The sequence below is a fragment of the Curcuma longa genome, chromosome 11, assembly GCF_044706935.1.
Source record: "Curcuma longa cultivar G26 ecotype Majalengka, Jawa Barat chromosome 11, ITB_CL_G26_1.1, whole genome shotgun sequence".
NCBI lineage: Eukaryota > Viridiplantae > Streptophyta > Magnoliopsida > Zingiberales > Zingiberaceae > Curcuma > Curcuma longa.
Genome location: NC_133871.1, coordinates 30155220 through 30174877, shown reverse-complemented (window position 1 = coordinate 30174877; position 19658 = coordinate 30155220). Strand labels below are relative to the sequence as shown.

At 34.7% G+C, this 19658-nt stretch overlaps 1 protein-coding gene across 1 annotated transcript; it reads left to right on the top strand.

The window, feature by feature from the left end:
- The first annotated feature begins 1392 nt into the window (after positions 1-1392).
- On the top strand, positions 1393-13722 carry LOC141839371 (valine--tRNA ligase, mitochondrial 1). Its single transcript, XM_074727100.1, has 23 exons — positions 1393-1402; positions 2012-2061; positions 2401-2442; positions 4578-4622; positions 5216-5278; positions 5403-5572; positions 5659-5731; positions 6767-6832; positions 6946-7029; positions 7949-8026; positions 8185-8268; positions 8352-8431; positions 8593-8650; positions 8744-9046; positions 9141-9311; positions 9413-9612; positions 9740-10142; positions 11450-11701; positions 11774-12268; positions 12339-12436; positions 12701-12800; positions 13103-13248; positions 13384-13722. Exons 2-23 carry the CDS (start codon positions 2053-2055, stop codon positions 13550-13552), a joined length of 3189 nt encoding a protein of 1062 aa, XP_074583201.1. The 5' UTR covers positions 1393-1402; positions 2012-2052; the 3' UTR covers positions 13553-13722.
- Positions 13723-19658: the final 5936 nt, after the last annotated feature.

Genomic DNA, 19658 nt, shown 5'->3' with positions numbered 1-19658 from the left:
TGATGTCATCCATTCTCTCCCACTTCATCGTAGTGTACGGCGTCGGTACTCTTTTTCAACAAGGTCAATTTACCTTTGAATTTTTTTTTACTGTTCTCTTCCTTCCAACCAACTGTTTTTTCTTTTCTTTTTTTGCTACCGATTTATTATCACGACGGTTACGAGGTTGTTTTCCAAATACAAATAAAAAACTACTTTTTTAGCAATTTTATTTTCCTTTCTCGTTTTTTCTCTAGATCTCAGTCTCAATGTACAATTGTAGATATTCTTAGGATGTGCTTTTCTTTGTGTTACGAATTAAAAATTGTTAAAAATATTTATTAAATTCTTAATAAGTGTTTATTTTCTATGTTGCTTATTTAGTCTAAATATAATCCATTTAATAAATAGATTAAAATCTCGGATAAGTCAGTTTTTTTTATTTCAAATTTATAAAATTTTAGACATCAACACTTAAATAGGTAGTTTGATTATTTGGTAATTTACTAGTAAATTTTTAATTTTTATATTATCCAAATTATATATTATATTTTTGAAATATTTCTCTTTTTGATTGAGTCTATTGGTTAGTTTCATTTGAAACTAAAATGAAATTGGATGATGAATTAGAGAATTTTGAATCATTTTAAACTAAAATCTTCTTAATATAATAATGCTATTAAATCAGAATTCAATAGTATAAATTAAGAATATTAAAATTTTAAAGTTATAAAAGTTTGATAAAATTTATTATAAATTTATTATAAAATTTAAAACAATGATATTCACTAACTAACACTACTAATGAGTTCTAAGACTCTCCTTATTCAAAAATATTAATCTTTTAAAAAATTTAAATAGTGCATATCTATCAATCAATTTTATATTTAATTGATGAATCTAAAAAATTTTAAATCATTTTAAATAAAAATCAATATATTTTTAAAAATCTCCTAAATATATATATATATATATGCATTTAATATTTGAATTCGATAATATAAATTGAGAATAATAAATTTTTATATTGATAAAATAAAAATTTAGAGATATATTTTTAATTTAATTAATTATTTTTAATTTATGTTATCAAATTATAAATACATTAAAGAGATTTTAAAAATATATTAATTTTGATTTAGAGAGATTCGATTTATTATTAAAAAAAGATTGTGTATTTTAGAAATATAAAATGTAATTTGGATATTAAAAGTTGAGTATATAATTTAGGTAATATCAAAAAGTTAGATCATCAGATCGCGTTGAACCAACCGGGGTCTAATTCCTAAACCGATACCGGTCCAACTCATAAAACCCTAGTTGCACTCGTTGCTCATAGCCGTCGAACCCCAAGCTCGTTTCGGAGGTCTCCTCCTTCCCAGCCGCCGGAATCGTTATCTCCCTCGCCCAAGCAGAACAACGGGTAATTTTCTTTGCTTCATTCGATACGCTCTCATCCTCTCTTAGGCTCTCGTCTCCATTTTGGACGATGCCTTTTCTCCCATTCGGACGTCGTCTTCTCCCTCGAGGATTGTTCGCATCGCCCCTTGTCCCTCTTCGTTCCCCTCGGATCTCAGATTTGACGTCGTGCGCCAATAATGGGGGAGGTAAGACTTACGAGGAGAGGATAAGTGGGGATATGAATAATATATTTTGCTGGGTTATACAGGATGAATCGGACTTTTCTTTTCTTCTTCTTTTGGCAATTCACCAATTGAAAATGCATCTGGAACGTACGACAATTGTTTCCTGTGTACTTTGACATTTTGCCCCAGCATATGCTTTAAAATGTAGATCTTGAAGATATTGGTTAAGTTGTAAAAAATCAGTTTTTGACTCGTTGTTCTCTTACATATACGCACGAATCGCCAAAATTTCCAGTTAATCATCAAGTTTCGATGGAAAATAAAAAAGATGGAAATTTTCCGTTTCTCCAGAGGGGTGTTCTTGCTTGACTCTGTTTGAGTTGTATTTTGCTAGCTCGTTTGCTCAGTTATTTTAGTATTTGTCTAATGTGTTCTAATTTTGATAGGTTTTCAAATTCGTAAATTGACTGCTGGCACTGATTGCTCAATGAATCCGGTAAGTCAAAACCTTTCAATAACTATTTTTGGTGCATGGTCATAGCCGTATGTGAATTCTTAATGGTTTAACTACTAGGATCATGTTTCCTTGTTAGTTTTCATTTATGAGTATTGATGTTTGAGTTTCTTCTAATCATAAGAGCTAACTCATGAGGGACTGAAATGGGGTTTATTGCCTCACATGTAGCTGCTTTGAAATCTTCATTGCATATTTTCCTATGTTTTTTTAAAAACTTTTCTATGCATAATTGCTGTTATTTTCTTTTTAACTGTGATATGCAAAAAAAAACAATTTATTGGTGATTGGCATTTATTATTGTATATCAATTTGATGCAGCCTGGGGAAGATAAGCTGGAAAAACAAACCAATGAAGATAAGGTTTGCTGATTAGATGTTTTTGTTGCTCATACTAGATTATTATATTGTTGTATTATGTCGGTGGTGAATGATAATCTGCTTTGTGTTCTAAGATAGACAATTCCTTAATTCAATTCTAAAGTTATAATTATATGTTCTTTTATTGTATCCAATTTTTTATCTAGCAAATTATGAAATTGTATCAAACTAGTTATTTCAAAACTGTTTTCTATGAAATACCATATATCCATCTTCAAATCCCTTGAAATGTCTTACTTTTTTTTATAGCCAAATGAAGGTTTCTTGAGGTTTTATCACTTTGTTTATTGTGACTAAATTTTATATTACTGTAATGATTTTGTGACACCCCAATTGAGTTCCAATTGTGAATTGTGGGTTAATGAAGAAACTCTATTATTAGCTTGCATGAGTGTGATATTATTAATTTGAGATTAAGCATTTTGGCCAAGGTCGAGTCTGAGAAGTTAATAGGACAAATCTCTCATCTAGGGATCGTGAGAATCGGGTTGTAGTCAATCCTTTAACCAAATCAGTCTATTTCCTATCTATTTGCAAGCTTGACCAGTTAGACCGTTATAAGATAGATTACTTGTAGTTAGACCTGCCCACGGGCCGGGTCCAGCCCGGAACCGGCCCGGACCCGGACCGGGTCAAACCCGGACCCGGCCCGTTGACCCGGTTAGCCGGGCCAAACCGTAACCGGCCCGGCAGGCTGCCGGGCCGGTTAAGGTTCAAGGCCTCTTGAACCGGCGGTTCAGCCGGTTAACCGCCGGTTTGAACCGCCGGTTTGGGTTTTTTTGAATTTTTTTATTTTTTCTTCAAAAATCAACATATGCCGATTGCAAGAGCTGGGGATCGAACCTAGACACTCCGGGAGACAAGCTTACAAGCTCACCATTGTTCTATAACACCTTTTGTTTATAAAATTAATATAATTATATATATACTTTATTTAATTCAAATCCATTTTAACACACTATTAATGGGAACGAACGTAATTCTCACCGATCATGGAATATACACCACTAAACTACATCGACTTTTCTCTTTTTTTTTAATACTTTTTTATATAAATTTTAAATTTTAAATTTTTTAATATAATAATCTCGAACCGTCGCGAACCGTCGCGAACCGTGAACCGAACCGTGAACCGGCGGTTCCGAACCGTGAACCGTAACCGTCTTGGGCGGTTAAGGTTAAGGGTCGACCTGTCATGAACCGTCGAACCGGCGGTTCCGAACCGTCGAACCGGCGGTTCTGAACCGTGGTCGGGTCTACTTGTAGTCTTGTACCTTATCAATGATCTTGCTGCAATAGGAATTCAACCTAGTATAAGAGGAGTTGTAGATTTACACAATTGATCATTACGCTTGGTTGAAAAGCTAGTGGTGTGAAGCTAGAATGCATCAGATAATGTGAACACTTCTCAAGTCAGAATCTTAGGCATGGCTAGGTCTTGGAAGTGTTGTCTGTGTGATGGTGTGATTATCATTGGCCTCACATGCTACTGATTAGGGATGATCATGGACTATGAATTAGAGTTTCAGTATCGATAGGGGCATCAAGCCTTAAATGGAAGAGATTCGTTGCATATTATAAATTGTGAGCTAATAAAAAAGCTTTATAAACTTGGATGAGTGAGCTACCAATAAGTTTAAATTAAGCAATTAAGCATTTTAGGCTAGTAGCTAGGCCTTAGAAGTCAATGTATTAGTTATCTCATCTAAGTGTGTCTGATCATGACAATATAGGTATGCTTGTTTCATGTTGGAGCATTTATATTATCTCACTCTTAGTTTTTTTTTTCCTTCTGCTTTACCATTGTTTTATCTGGAAGAACATCACCTTTCCAATCTGCTCCTATCCTATCCTTTTCATGTAAAAAATATTGCAGCACTTGATCAGAACCTACTATTATTACTTTTGCCACTCTTTTATTACAAAATAACTTTCTCTCAAGTAACCTTGTGTTTAAGATTGCTGTTGAGTGTTGAGCTAGTAAACTTAAGCCATTTTCATCTCTGCTATTTTTCCCTATATGGATGGCTAAACAAATTATATTTTTTTATTAATCACAAATGTGATGAATTCTTTGGTGAACCTTTTTAACTTAGCTTTTCCATTGGCATATGCAGACTGATGATCAAGATCTGGAACGAAAAATGAAGAAGGAGCAAAAGGTTTGTTTTTCATAGAAAAAGAATCCATATCCTTTTCTGTTGTTTGGGTTAATGATTATGCCACTTTACATGCTTCAGAAGCAGAATAAATATGGTAAATTGCATTTTCTACTAATTTTCTTTTGAACTCTACTTTGAAGTTAATTTCATGTAAACTGTAACAGTTTAGTTGTGCTAATTCTGATTTAGCTTTGAATTTTTCCATAGGATTCTTCTTTAATAGGTTAAAAATGACTAATCGACTGTCACCTTTCTGATGCTGCAATGCTGCATTCTTTTAAGAACAGTGCACACAAGCTACTTGCTGAAGTTGTTCTTAGTGGGAATTAATATTCAACATCTGAGTTCCTTGGATAAATATGACACTTTTTTGGCCACAAATGGCAACAAAAAAGGAGCCAACAAATAGGGAATGTGAAAGTTGTTCATCCTTTTTTCCCTGTCTCTTTCTTGTTCCTCTCTTTTCTACCATGTGCCTTGATCAAAACTTAATAATCAAATGTTCAAATGCTCTGTATCTTGGCTCTCTTTTTGGACTCATCCTATTTGTTTGTTTGTCCGTTGCAACGGACTTGCTTATTTCACCTTAACAGGCTAAACTGAAAGAAGAAAAAAAACTCAAGGCTGCACAAAAGGCAGAAGCTGCAAAACTCCAGGTAATGATATATCCATAAAGTAGAAATGATCTGAATTCATTGTTTTAAAAATGTCATCATAACAAAGATGGTGTCATTGTTTGAATTTTAGACATTTACTCTGTTATAATATGTTGCTCGATAGGCACAGACGTCATCTGATGGCTCTAAGAAAAGTGAGAGAAAACAGAGGAAAAAAGATGCTGAAGAAGAGAATCTGGAGGATTTTATTGACCCTGCAACCCCAGATGGACAGAAAAAGAAGCTCTCTCTTCAAATGGCTAAGCAATATAATCCTAATGCTGTTGAGAAATCGTAAATGCAATTCTCCCTTAGATTTTAAATAAGCATACAATTTTTATGAAGATTCTGACCACATTTTGTCTTTTCTTTCTACTTAGATGGTATTCATGGTGGGAAGCATCAAACTTCTTTGTGGCTGATGCAAGCAGCTCAAAACCTCCTTTTGTAATTGTATGTGCTGCATACAACCTAATGTGTTGATCTCTTATTCTCTATGGTTGAAAAATTTCCTGTGATCGCTTTCTGTTTTTCTTTTGCAATTATCACAAAGGGCTTATGTATGATTGGTTCAAACACTATTAATTGCACAAATGGAGTGATTTCGAATCTTTATAGGAAAATGAATGCTTGAAACTGGCCCAAGATAATAACTTTTTAGAGAGTATAAATCTTTTAATAGTAATGTTGTAAGGTCAGTTACTTGTCTTTATGATAAAAGGCTCATATATCCTGTTTAGATGGGAAATGTAGAATACCTGGACAAGGGAAACCTGTGATTGGAATAGAGGTAAAGGAAAAAATATTATGGGGAAAAAGTGTGGCTGAAATGCATCTATTTCAACACTACATTGACAGAAAAAACATGGACTAAAGTACCATTTGGTGCCAGTTGATATGGGTTGCATGAACCATTCCACTGAAGATCTGAGATTCCAAATGACATTGATACCATTCTTCTCGAGTCGCTTCTTCTCCATCTTGGAACACTGCCTCCACCTCTTTTCCATCTTATAATGCAGCTGACGCTTCTCCATCCCAAGCCGTTTTATCTTCATTTCGGTCATTCTCCTCTTGAGCACAATTAGGACTTCCTCCAATCCCTCCCTGTAAGTCACCTTTGTTTCCTCCTCCTCTTATATTACTTCTTGATTATTTGCTTCTACTTAGGGTTTTCATCTTCTTGATTTGTTCCTCCTATTCAAGGCCGTTCACACGTGTCTTGCACGTTGACACCACCGAGACTTTTCATTTCTGTTAGGTACCGATACCCTAACTTGGAATGATCTTTTCAATCTTGCAAAAAAAGTCATCTATTTGTCCTTTTCCATATTTCTTTTTGAATTCATAAAGGGGAAATGAAATCAACTTTTATCTTACAATGTAACACACCTGATTTTCATGTTTATAGAATCCTTCTCATTGAATCCATATATTTTAACTGTAACTAAGCTACTTTTGTGATCATACATATGCTTTTTTTGACAGGTACTCCCACCTCCAAATGTGACAGGTGCTCTTCATATAGGTCATGGTCTTACTGCTGCAATACAGGTCACATCTTAGTCTTTCCTTCTGTGGTGTCATCTTTCTTCTATCTCATTTTACTTTACCTATTACTTTATGTCTCTATTTTGACATTTTTATGATGTCTTGCACAATCTAAGGATACAATTATCCGTTGGAGGAGAATGTCAGGCTATAATGTTCTATGGGTGCCAGGAATGGACCATGCTGGCATAGCGACCCAGGTAGTAGTTCTTTCCGTATAGTTCACTATTCTAAGCTTGTTTTTCTTTCATTGTCTTTAAGTTGTTAGACTCCCTAGCTATGAAACATCAAGAATGGTTAGTGAGAAACTTGTTTCATGGAATTGAAAATAGAATGACATTGTTACTTGATTTGTTTGCACGGTAACGACTTTACCATCCAATCTCTCTGAATTTATGAAGACCAACCACTTGATGGTTTAGTCTCAAGCTATATCCCAAGAAATTCTTACATAGAATACAATATTGCAATATTTGTGCACTCTTACTATTTTCGACATAGTTGTGACGTTCTTCTAGTCCAAGTTATAATTAAAGTTTTTATCAACAAACTAAACTCAACTATTACAAATTAAGAGCTACATTTTAGAAAGCTCAACTCTGCACGAAGATCCAACAATGATGATAAGTGCAACCATAGATAGAGAACATTTAGTCAATCCTCAATTCCTCTTTAAGGAACACTTATATTAACTAGAATATAGAAACATTTAAGTGTTTCTATAAGCTACTAGTGGAACTTTCAGCCAATACGCAATGCCTGATTAAGGAAGGTCTTCCTCCTAGTGGATTTTCTGTTTGCAACCAATTGCGGGTTTGCCAAAAGAACTCGCCCTTAATCTCTATTAGAATGTAAGGGTGTCATCTCATCAACCATAGTTTGTTGCCATCCTAGATGAGACAAAGCCTCTGAAACAATCTCTGGAATCGAATGTGAAGCAAATATAAAATGAGGTAGAATAACTTTTGAGTTCATGATTGGATTGGGATTGGTGATTGGATGGGTATCACTTTGATACCATGCAATCAGAAAATTATTAGGATTGTTCCCCTAGGTAACCCTCCCTTTCTTATATAAATTACCATTATCGATTCATCACTTTTATATACCTTTTATCAGGTGGTTGTAGAGAAGAAGCTGATGCGTGAATGCAAGTTAACTAGGCATGATTTTGGACGTGAAAGATTTGTGTCTGAGGTGAGTTCTTCCTTAACATTAATTTTCTTTTAGCCTCGACCTTCTACACCTTGAAAGAATATTACCTCCTCTTAAGAAAAACAAACTGATTTCTCTTCAGCATGTGACTTTTTGTGGTACTGAGCTGATGTTCTATGTTTTCTGTTTTTGTTTGGTAGGTTTGGAAATGGAAAAATGAATATGGAGGTACCATATTAAACCAAGAACGTCGGTTGGGAGCATCACTTGACTGGTCTCGTGAGGTCAGTTTTTGAAGAAACTAAAAGGACAAGCTTACTCTCTGGCTTTAGAAAATAAGTTTCCTGTCCCTTATTTCTTATGACAGTGCTTTACCATGGATGATGCGCGATCAAAGGCAGTTACCGAAGCATTTGTCAAACTTTATAAACAAGGTTTAATTTATAGGTTAGCTACCTTGATTAATCTTGTTCTTTTAATTTTAAAATTTGCAGATATGCTAGAAATCCCCTCCCATGACAGGGAAATAGTGATGTTTTCTGGCAATGTTATCATTCAATCTTATTAATCCTGAGTTTTCTTTGGGTAATGCCTGGTCCTATTCTTAGAGATCATCGTCTAGTCAATTGGGACTGCTCACTGCGAACAGCAATATCTGACATTGAGGTATGGATAAATTAATATTGAAAACCATTGTAAATGTTCTATTGTGTTTGAAACCACAGACTATTCCTAGTTCTGTCTATCTACTATTTTTAGGTTGATCATGAGGAAATCAAAGAAGAGACTTTCAGAAAGGTCCCTGGGTATGAGCATGAAGTTCAGTTTGGTGTTTTGACTTCTTTTGCTTATCCACTTGAGGGAAGCATGGGTGATATTGTAGTAGCCACAACGAGGGTGGAGACGATGCTTGGTGATACTGCAATTGCTGTTCATTCTAAGGATAAGCGCTATTCTCATCTGCATGGAAAAAGTGCTGTCCATCCATTCAATGGGAGGAAGCTACCGATAATATGTGATGATATCTTAGTTGATCCTGAATTTGGAACAGGGGCTGTCAAAGTAAGCTTATTGTAACATTGTATCACTTCTATGATGGTCACTAAATCTGCCTTTCACTGTGTTAAATACTTTTCTTCCTCATATTATATTACAGATTACTCCAGCACATGATCCTAATGATTTTGAAGTTGGAAAACGCCATAATCTTGCTTTTATCAACATTTTTACTGATGAAGGGAAGATTAATAGCAATGGTGGTGCTGATTTTGAAGGGATGCCACGGTTTGCAGCTCGTGTAGCTGTTATAGAGGCATTAAAGGCAAAGGTGTTAATGAATTTTCTTTTGCATCTGTCCATTAAAATTTTGGTTTGTTCTCAAATTTTATTGTTTACCAATGCTATCAAATATAATCTTCCTTCTATCAGGGATTATACAGAGGAGCTCAGAAAAATGAAATGAAACTTGGCATTTGTTCAAGGAGTAATGATGTTGTAGAACCCATGATAAAACCTCAGTGGTTTGTTGATTGCAAAAGCATGGGAAAACTAGCTCTAGATGCAGTCATGAGTGATGACAATAAGAAGATAGAGATTATTCCTCATCAATATGAGCAAGAATGGAAAAGGTAATTCAAACTCTTAAAAATTTAACAGTAAGATTTTTGTACGTATCTTTTAGTTTTGTACCATGTTTTGGATACCTACAGTTTATTGTTTTTATTTACCCTGTGTATTTTTAACTTTTAAATATAGATGGTTAGAGAATATACGTGATTGGTGCATTTCGAGGCAGCTTTGGTGGGGCCACCGCATTCCTGCCTGGTATGTGATACTACAAGATGATCAGCTTAAAGATGTTGGTTCTTACAATGGCCATTGGGTAGTTGGAAGAAATGAGCAGGAGGCACTTATGGAGGCAAACAAGCTGTTCTCAGGGAAGAAGTTTGAGATTGTTCAAGATCCAGATGTGCTGGATACATGGTTTTCATCTGGTCTTTTTCCGTTATCTGTGCTTGGCTGGCCAGATGTTACTCCTGATTTTAAGGCATTTTATCCGACTTCATTGCTTGAAACCGGACATGATATCCTTTTTTTCTGGGTCGCACGGATGGTTATGCTGGGGATGCAACTTGGAGGTGATGTGCCCTTCAGAAAGGTAATAAAATTAACAATTATTATAATGTGGAATTGTGTAGAAACTTGAAATACTTCATATGGTTTAAATTTGAGGACTTCAAAATTGATACGTATGTATGTGACTTCCATGAAAACATTTAAGAACTATCTTGCTCATAAAACTTGGGGTTTGGACGATCAAGAGTTGTTGGAATTAGCATATAGTGTCCAAATATTACTGGTCCTATCAAAAATCAAATCGGTTTGCAGGTTTCAACTGGAACACACATTGACATTATAGTAGTTCAACTAAACCAAATACACTGCCTTGGTTTTAGTGGAAATCAAATTGGTCTATAGTGTTAGAATATTACTGGCTCTATAATCAATCAGGACGCTGATTATTCAAAATTGTGGTGTGGGTTTGAATTGGGCGAGCCAAATGCCATTATGTAGTTTGATCAAATCAGACACTCGAGTTCATGATGGAAATCAAATTGATTCAAATGGGTTTTGCTATCTATTTACTAGGGATGGCATTAAAATGAGATAAGAAGAGGAGAGAAACAAATAGTGTCAGGCACTTGAGAGAAAAGATTAGAAGGGTAAGAAAGAGGAGGGAAAATAACAATGTGAATGCACCCTGTTGTACCATCCTTTTCTTCTTGTTTGAATCCTTTTTACACTCACTGGAAAGTATGCTACTGGTACATCTTTGCTGCCTATACTATTACTGCTGCCAGATTAAGTATTGAACTCTTTTCTAAGAAAAGCCTAATTGGCCAATTCTGCAAAGGCATTTACTGTGTAATAAAGAAGAGGTCTTAAAATTCAATGTTCTTTTTAATCTTTTAAGGCAGCTGACTCAGAATCGCAATCAATCAGCAGACAAGATGATAACATTGTCACCAAAGGAACATGCCTGTGATGGTTCAACAACTAACATTGTATTCAATGTGATTGTATTTCTTTAACATGTTTAATTATAAAAGTATTTGTTATCTGTTGGCAGTAACTTACTGTGTTTTCTTGTGGTTTGCCAAGATAGTATATGTGTGCTTCTAATTGTCTCCTCCACTTTTCTTATTCATTAGCTCTGAAGCGGCAGACTGTCTAATATATACTGATGTACACTGGCCAGTCATGTATAAATACTCTGTTCTGTAGATGTTCACCATATATGTTATTTTGTTTGCTGTAAAATAGTTCTTGTCAAGAACAACTTAGTTTGCTTTTAATTGCCACTGTTTTCCATACCGGATATTGTGTTGTATGTTATGAAGTTCCTGCATTGTTCATTAACTCTGAGATATACCTTAGTACTCCATTTTTCTTAATTATCTACAGGTATATTTGCACCCTATGATACGGGATGCACACGGCCAGAAAATGTCAAAGTCGAAAGGTAATGTTATTGATCCACTAGAAGTGATAAATGGAATCTCACTAGAAGGTTTGCACAAACGGTTGGAAGCTAGTAATTTAGACCGAAGTGAACTGGAAAAGGCTAAGCTGGATCAGGTCAAAGATTTTCCAAATGGTATTCCTGAATGTGGAGCTGATGCCCTCCGGTTTGCTCTTGTTTCATATACAGCCCAGGTTCTCCCCTGCACAAATCTAACTCCTAATTTTTAGCTTGCCTTGTTGAACTAACATGTGTTTCCTGTATAGTCGGACAAGATCAACCTGGATGTCTTGAGAGTTATTGGTTATCGCCAATGGTGTAATAAGTTGTGGAATGCTATTCGTTTTGCCATGATGAAACTTGGAGATGATTATGTTCCTCCCCAAAAGCTTGATGTGAAATCCATGCCACCTGTTTGCCAGTGGATACTTTCTGTCTTAAACAATGCTGTGGCCAGAACTATAACGTCCTTTGAATCGTACAAGTTCTCAGATGCAACTACAGCTGTATACTCATGGTGGCAATTCCAGCTCTGTGATGTATTCATTGAAGCTATCAAACCTTTCTTTACCGATTCAAAGTTTGAGTCTGCTAAAGAAGCCTCTAGGCATACTTTATGGATTTGTCTTGAGACTGGTTTGCGTTTGCTACACCCCTTCATGCCATTTGTTACTGAAGAATTATGGCAGCGTCTTCCTTTAGAAGAAGGAAGTTCCAGGAAAGAATCAATTATGATATCAGAATACCCTTCGGTCATAGAAGTAAGCAATGTTCTGTCCTTTTGATTTCGTTGCTAAGTTTTAAAACATTAATTTTGACATCTTCCTGTAGGCTTGGTCAAATGAGAAAATCGAGAATGATATGGATATAGTCAATGACGCTGTGAGGAAGCTTAGATCCTTGCGACCACAAAGTGACAAGAATGAAAGGTTTTTTTAAAAGGCTTTCTATCAAAGAAAGTTCATACTCATGGATTGGGATGTTTTTCCTTAATGACATGGTTCTAGATCTGCATGATATATTATCATCAAACTGTATTATCTCTCCATTAACTTTAGGCAACAACTATATTATGATGCCTGAACTACAGTTCATTTGCTAGCTGACAAATATCTTACTGAATATCCATGATTACAGTTCATTTGCTAATGGTCGGAAACTTAATTGATTTCTGTTTATATCCTCATTTGCAGATATCCAGCTTTTGCACTTTGTCGTGGACCTCATATTGCCAACATCATGAGAACCTATGAATTTGAGATTGTAACGCTTGCTGCTGTCTCTTCTTTGAAGGTTAATATGCTGTCTGTATAAAACTTGTTGGACATCCTATGGCACAGCTTTGTTCTATTCTACACTGTTTGCTTAATTCATTTTAATGCTGAGATTCTCTTTGGTTAAATATCCTTTCTCATTTTATTACAAGCGTTTATAAAACTAAATTTGCACTTATTTTTTTCCTTCTCTTTTCTCGCACTTCTACCTGGTTCCCTTAATACTGGCTTGGCTATGACTTTGCAACCTTCTTCAAAGTCTCTTTGTAGCTATCAATATTCTTATTTCATACTTAATAGATAGTCGTCTACTTTTTTCAGGTCCTAACTGAGAATGACATGGCTCCAGCTGGATGTGCAGTCGATGTTGTCGATGAAAATCTCTCTGTCTATCTCCAACTCCAAGGAACACTTGATCCAGAAGCCGAACGTGAGAAGTTGAGAAAAAGAAGGGAAGATACACAAAAGTAATTTCCACCATTTCCATTATTTTTTTGTGTGTGATCTCATCAGTTCTATCTATCATCTATGTTCATAGTTCTAGCTTTCAGTTTAAGTAACTTGCTACTCCTTGCTTCTCCCATTCCCAATGGTTCTGGCAGGAAGCATGATCTTTTGGAGCAGGAAATGAATAGCTCAGGTTACAAGGAAAAAGCTCCTCTGAGCATCCAACAGGAACAGATGAAGAAACTGACTGCCTATTTAGAAGAACTTAAGATTATCGATCAAGCCGAACAGGATTTGGAGAGGAGGATACACCAACAGAAGTAATTATGATTTAAATTATCGTAAGCTTACTTTGAAAACCTATTTAAATTACTTGTCATTTATACAAAAAATCATGCCTTATTGAGATGGTTTACATGGTCTTGGTTTCATATTTACCTCAGTTGTTGTCTGATTCAATAAATCTCTGAAATATTAATTCACTCTAAATAAGTCTAGATTGTTATGAAAATCTTTTGATATTCATGCATGCTTGATATGTGTTAGTGATGTAAAACAATTTTAGAAAAATTCTTGATGGAATAACTACTTCACTGTCTAATATGGTGTAGATTTAAATGCTATCAATTATTGTATTGACCTTAGAGCTTAATTTAAGAAACATAAAACTAATCAAACCATTAATTTTAAACAGGATTCAAAAGCAGATGGACCCATTCACCTAACTATATTTCTCAAATATCTTACTCAATAATTTGACCTACCTTTGCCAATGACAAACTCCCTTAGGTTTGGTGTACCATATCCAATATTTGAACTTAAATTAAAGTAACATCAATTGTGTGCAAGCAACAATTTACTTGGGAAAAAAAAATCTCTAGTAGTTGCAGAAGCTTTGAAGGAAACAACTATAAAAAAAACTGAAAATAATAATTTTTTTCCAAACATTGTCAAAAAGGTGATAATTATAAATAAGTTGATGAATTACTGTTTATTATTATTATGTCATTTTCTTGGAAGGAAGGGGTGCTTGAGATTCTTAGCATCAAAGTAGTTGGTTGACGGCAACTGCTGCCGGCATTTGAAGGGATCAGATTCACATCTGTCTCTTTTACCTCCCTATTTATAATTAATCACCATGTCCCACCATGTTTTCTTCCCTTTCCTTCTTTAATTAACATCCATCTCTAATTGTGAAAATCAAAGAGAAACACACAAAAAAAAAGTTGGAAATTAATTAATTAAGCTCAAACATGGGGAAAAAAAAAGTGGTTCCATGTGATTATCCATGTGTGTAGCCCTCAAGAATATTTTATGATTTGCACTCATTCAATCTCATAATTAAAAGTAGTTAGGAACTTATAAGTCAAGATTAAATATACTTAGATATAACTTAGAGTGGTATAAATTACTTAGAGGAACAAATAAAAAGTTGAAAATATTAATAGATTTAAGAAGTGAGTGTAGAAAATGACATCCTCCATAGCTTTAAGAAGCAAAGCTTCAACATGTTTTTCTATATATTCTTATTGTTCCACCAATAATTAATATAGCAGTTAATTAAAAATATTTATGAGATGGTGCACAGTTTGATATCTCAAGCGTGAAGCAAACCAACAACCACATGAGGAGAAAAAACTAGATCACGAGATTTGTATCTTTCTTTTGTATATCATTAAGATCTATCTTTTTCCACCTTAATTATTGTGAGATAAAATTATATATGACATCATTCTGCCTCTGCTCGACCTGCTGCCCTGCGTTCTATCTAATAAGTAGTATAAGAGAGAGAGGAGGAGGAGGATGAGGATGGAGGGAGCGAGAGAGAGATGGTCGAAGAAGTCGCAGATGAAGGAGAATTGCTCACGAAGAATAGTCGAAGAAGTCGAGCAGGATGATGAGCAGCTGAAGGAGAATTCCAAAGGGATCGCATTGATCTCTAGCATGAAATGGATTGCTTCTATCAGAGATCATGCGATTCCCTTGGAATTTTCCATCCGTTGCTAAATTTCTTTCCTTCTTCTATTTCTATCTTGATCGATCCATCCATCCATCCAGGTAAGTGAGTGGTTTAAATATTTTTTTTTCTTTACGCTTATTATTATCTTCGAAGACTATAATTATTTACAGGAAATAATAAGCCTTAAAATTTCCATAATAGAATTACTGATTCCTCAAAAACGGAAGATCAGATTGTGCTGCTGCGGAATTAATCGTTTTATTTATGGGAAAAGCTGGTTAAGAATTCCTGGTAAATGTGATTTGTAATATAGAAAAAAGAAATAAAAAAACATCTTTGAGATTTTGTAAAGAAGTGACCAAATGGAAAATTGATCCTCACAAATCTTCCCTCGTTTAAAGCTACTGTCTCCTTTTGTGGAGTGGAGGAGGGACAAGATTCCTTGGTCATTTCATGAGAAATGAATAGAATTTGATGAAGTGAAGAAGATGAACAACAAAGTAAAGAGCATAGAGTCATTATCCAAATTGAGCCTTCATTCAAGTTAGATCAAATCGAAACTCTTGAATTTTTTATTTTGGTTAAAATATTCTCCGTTAGGAAAGTAGCTCTATTTTTTTTTTTTTTTTTGCTAATCCAAGCATTGAATTTTCGGTTCAATTAATCCGAAGGTGGATGATTTTCTCCTTGATTTGTCCATCAAAAAAATTCGAAAATGTCTTGACACAGTAGCCCAGAAGTTCAAGTATTGCGGACGTAGAACTACTGTGTCTCCTACCGTTGTGTTGTGTGAATCGTGATGGTAACGAAAGTAGCAGCTCTATGTAGCAAGAGAGTGTGCCAAAATTTAGAGTAAAAATAACTCATTAAAAACCTTTAGATGCTTGAAATATTTAATTATTTTGTAAAAAGGAATGAATTTTGACATTTTGAACCAAAGTGATCAAGAATCGATTCGAGTTATTGCTAAAGAATTTAGGACATTTTACCCCCAAACAAATGTTCCAAGTATAGAGTTCATCAAATCTTGGAAGTTTGATATATTTAACTTCACCTTGTCAAAGTTGAATGCTATATGATTTGTACACTGAGAAGCAATTTGATAATCACCATGTGCTTTAAAAATGACATGGTTGATAAATTTAGAGCAGGATTTATGAATCCATGAACCTAAATTTACGGCAAAAAAGGCTTATTTTGAGATCATTGGAATGCTCAATTTTGAGATTCACAATTCTCAAAAGTTGATCAGGGGACAGATATGTGTTTTTTAGATAATAAAATAATTTGCAAACCAAATTTCAAAAATAAATTTGTACCATTTCCTAAACTGCAACCTCTAACAAATGAGCTTGTACTTTAAAAAATAATGTGCTTGCACACTAATCATCTTGAAGGAGCAAAATTTAAAACCCTAAACATTCAATTTGGCTAAATCAGCTGAAGGCATTACCAGAAGCAAGGGTATGCTAGAGAAGAAAAAACAAAATCAAGGGGAATATTTTGGTAAATGTTGATTGCAAGAGTTTTTTTTATTTAATTATATATATGAAGGATGTTTTTTTGATTAAATTCTTGAAAATGCAAGAATCAAACAGACAAGTAGAAGACATGCACACAAAGATAGTAAGAAGTGCAACAAAATTGGTCCCATATGTATATAACCGGCAAGACCAAACACATGCCTTTAACTTTTATCAAGTATCACTTTGCCTAGTAAGAAGAAACAAAAGTTTTTTTTTACCAAGAAATTTAAAATTCTTTTGATCAAAACTAGAAATACATCACTACAAAAATGTAAAGTTACATTGTCAAAGTCTAACATATGTACTTGATAACTTAAAAAGTGACTCCTGAGGCTTAACATCACAAGGTTTATTGACTGATTAGTGGTAGTTAAAATTATTCATCTAAACACAACATCGCTAGGGCCCTCTACCATTACCCTAAACACATAGATTTGTATCTAATACTGTTAGTTTGTTTGCATTTTGTTTCTCAGAAGTGGCAATATTCCATGTAACAAAACATAGCTCCAGATGTAATCCCTCCTACAATTTATTTGTCATTATCAATGCAAGATATTGAACTTTTAGATGAATTAATGGTCGAGATCATTACCAACAGATTTGTAGCTTCTGAGCTGAAATTATCTGCATTGTTTGTGTTGAGATCAAACTGCATCTGCATGGAGTATGGTTGTGAGGTGATGCACGAGCACAGGGAAATGCTTGTTTGTAGGAGTAGAAGTAGAAGGGGACCGTTATATATATATATATATATATATATGGGCCAAACCTGATTGTAGTATGGTCCTCCTTGCTTGAATAATGAAAGGGTGGAGTTGGGTAACCTGGAAAGCCATGGAGGACCATTTCTGTTCAAGGGTACTTGTCCTCCATTTGATTCCAAGCTCTAACTAACTTGCAAGTGCAATCATATGGGCTCTGCACTGAAGTTGAAGTGGGAGACAATGCAGAGTCGTGGTTCAGTGATGCCTGTCCTGTTATGTGAAAGAGATTCCAGTAGGTTATAAATGACCATGTGAAATAGAACTGGAGGATGAGCTCACAGGGAAATAATCTTAAAAGGTAATGTCATTGCAGTAAACTCAGCATGGATGATTGTCCATAAAACTTGATGTCATTTACATGCTTATTTGGAGAGAAATGTGGATATAATAAAGTCGATTACTATTTGATGTATGGAGGCTGTGAGAGATTATCATAAAATAGTGAAGAAATACAACATATTATAACCTTCATAAAAAGAGTCCAAATTTGAAATGTAGGTCCTCAAGGAAAAGCTAGGCAAAGAAGAGACATTCTAGCTAGCACTAGCTACTAAAAGGGTTATCTTGTCCAGTGTAGAATGGTTGGAACGAATCTATGGAGGCAACCATAATTTTTGTCAAGCAATCCCTGTATAAAAAATTATGTTTAATAATAAATAATAAAGTATGCTTTGGTAGATTGTTTAACAAATTCACCATAATGTGTTACTTTCTTTGTTATACAAGTCTCTCGACTCACTAGCAATTAGCTTCAATAAATACATAACATATTCAAATTGGAAGATTAATGGATTTAATGTGTTACTTTCTTTGTTATACAAGTCTCTCGACTCACTAGCAATTAGTCTCAATCAATACATAACATATTCAAATTGGAAGATTAATGGATTACAAGAGCCAGTCATGTCATTACTTGGATAGGAAGATGGATAAGAATATAAATAAATAAAAACACTCATCCCTCCCTGGTCGACCACATTAAGGTTGATCAAATTGAGAGGTCGAAGTCTATTTGATCCACATACTCCCATTCTTTCTAGCCCACCCACGAGGCAAGAGGGATAAAAAAGTTCACTCATTTGTTTTTCCAAGTAGACAGACAAAATTCACCAGCAGAATCCACAAGAGAAAAATTGAGGCTTATGGCATAAAATGCTGTGAAGTTTGCAACAGATCACCAAAAAAGTAGTACCATGCAATTATTTTTGCAAACATTTAATAATGTAATGTGATTAGCTTCTGTTCATCTTCATTGATTTTTTGGTCCATAATGATCAGTCAGTCCAAGTATCACTATACGAACTTACAACGATCATCTTGTGCCATACTAGCTGGCACATGTGAAGTCATAGCCAAATCAAGTGTAGAATCAGAATATGAAGTTATCACCTTAGTTACATGTGAGTCTATCTAGTTAAGCAACTAATGATGGAGTTGAGCAAGCTGTTAAAGGGCCAACAAAATTGTATTGTGATAACCAAATTGCTATGCACATAACTTTTAATACAATGCTCCACGAGGGGATAAACCATGAAGATTGATTGTCACTTTGCCAAAGTTAAGGTACAATTTAGCAAAATTGTGATGTCATTTGCCCTCTCCAAAGATCAGTTAATGTGAGTTAATGGAGTTGCTGAGTCCTTAAGAGGTTGTAGGATCAAGTATAACTATAACAGCTCCACGAGGGGACAAACCATGAAGATTGATCGTCACTTTACCAAAAAGAAGGTACAATCTAACAAAATTGTCATGTCATTTGCCCGCTCCAAAGATCAGTTAATGTGAGTTAATGGAGTTGCTGAGTCCCTAAGAGGTTCTAGGATCATATTTAACTATAACAGCTTGAGTTTTCATAATATCTTAAGTTAGTTTGAAGGGGACTATTAAAGAACTAAATGTAAATAATCAATGTTTGACTCCCTTGTCACATGTGGAAAACCTCTGACATTTGAAGACAAATGATGCAGGGAAAATTTGCTAATAGAAGTTACATCAGTGCAAGATCTCCAAACTATAGCTATCCTTCCAGATGGAAGGAGACAAACATACCTTCTGTTCATCAGTGCAGGATGTGATGGATGCTATTGTTATTTTTGGTATGTGGCATACTGAATTGGTGGACACAATATTTTGTTTACACTTTGAAACAAGTTATAAGTAGTACACAGTAAAGTTTT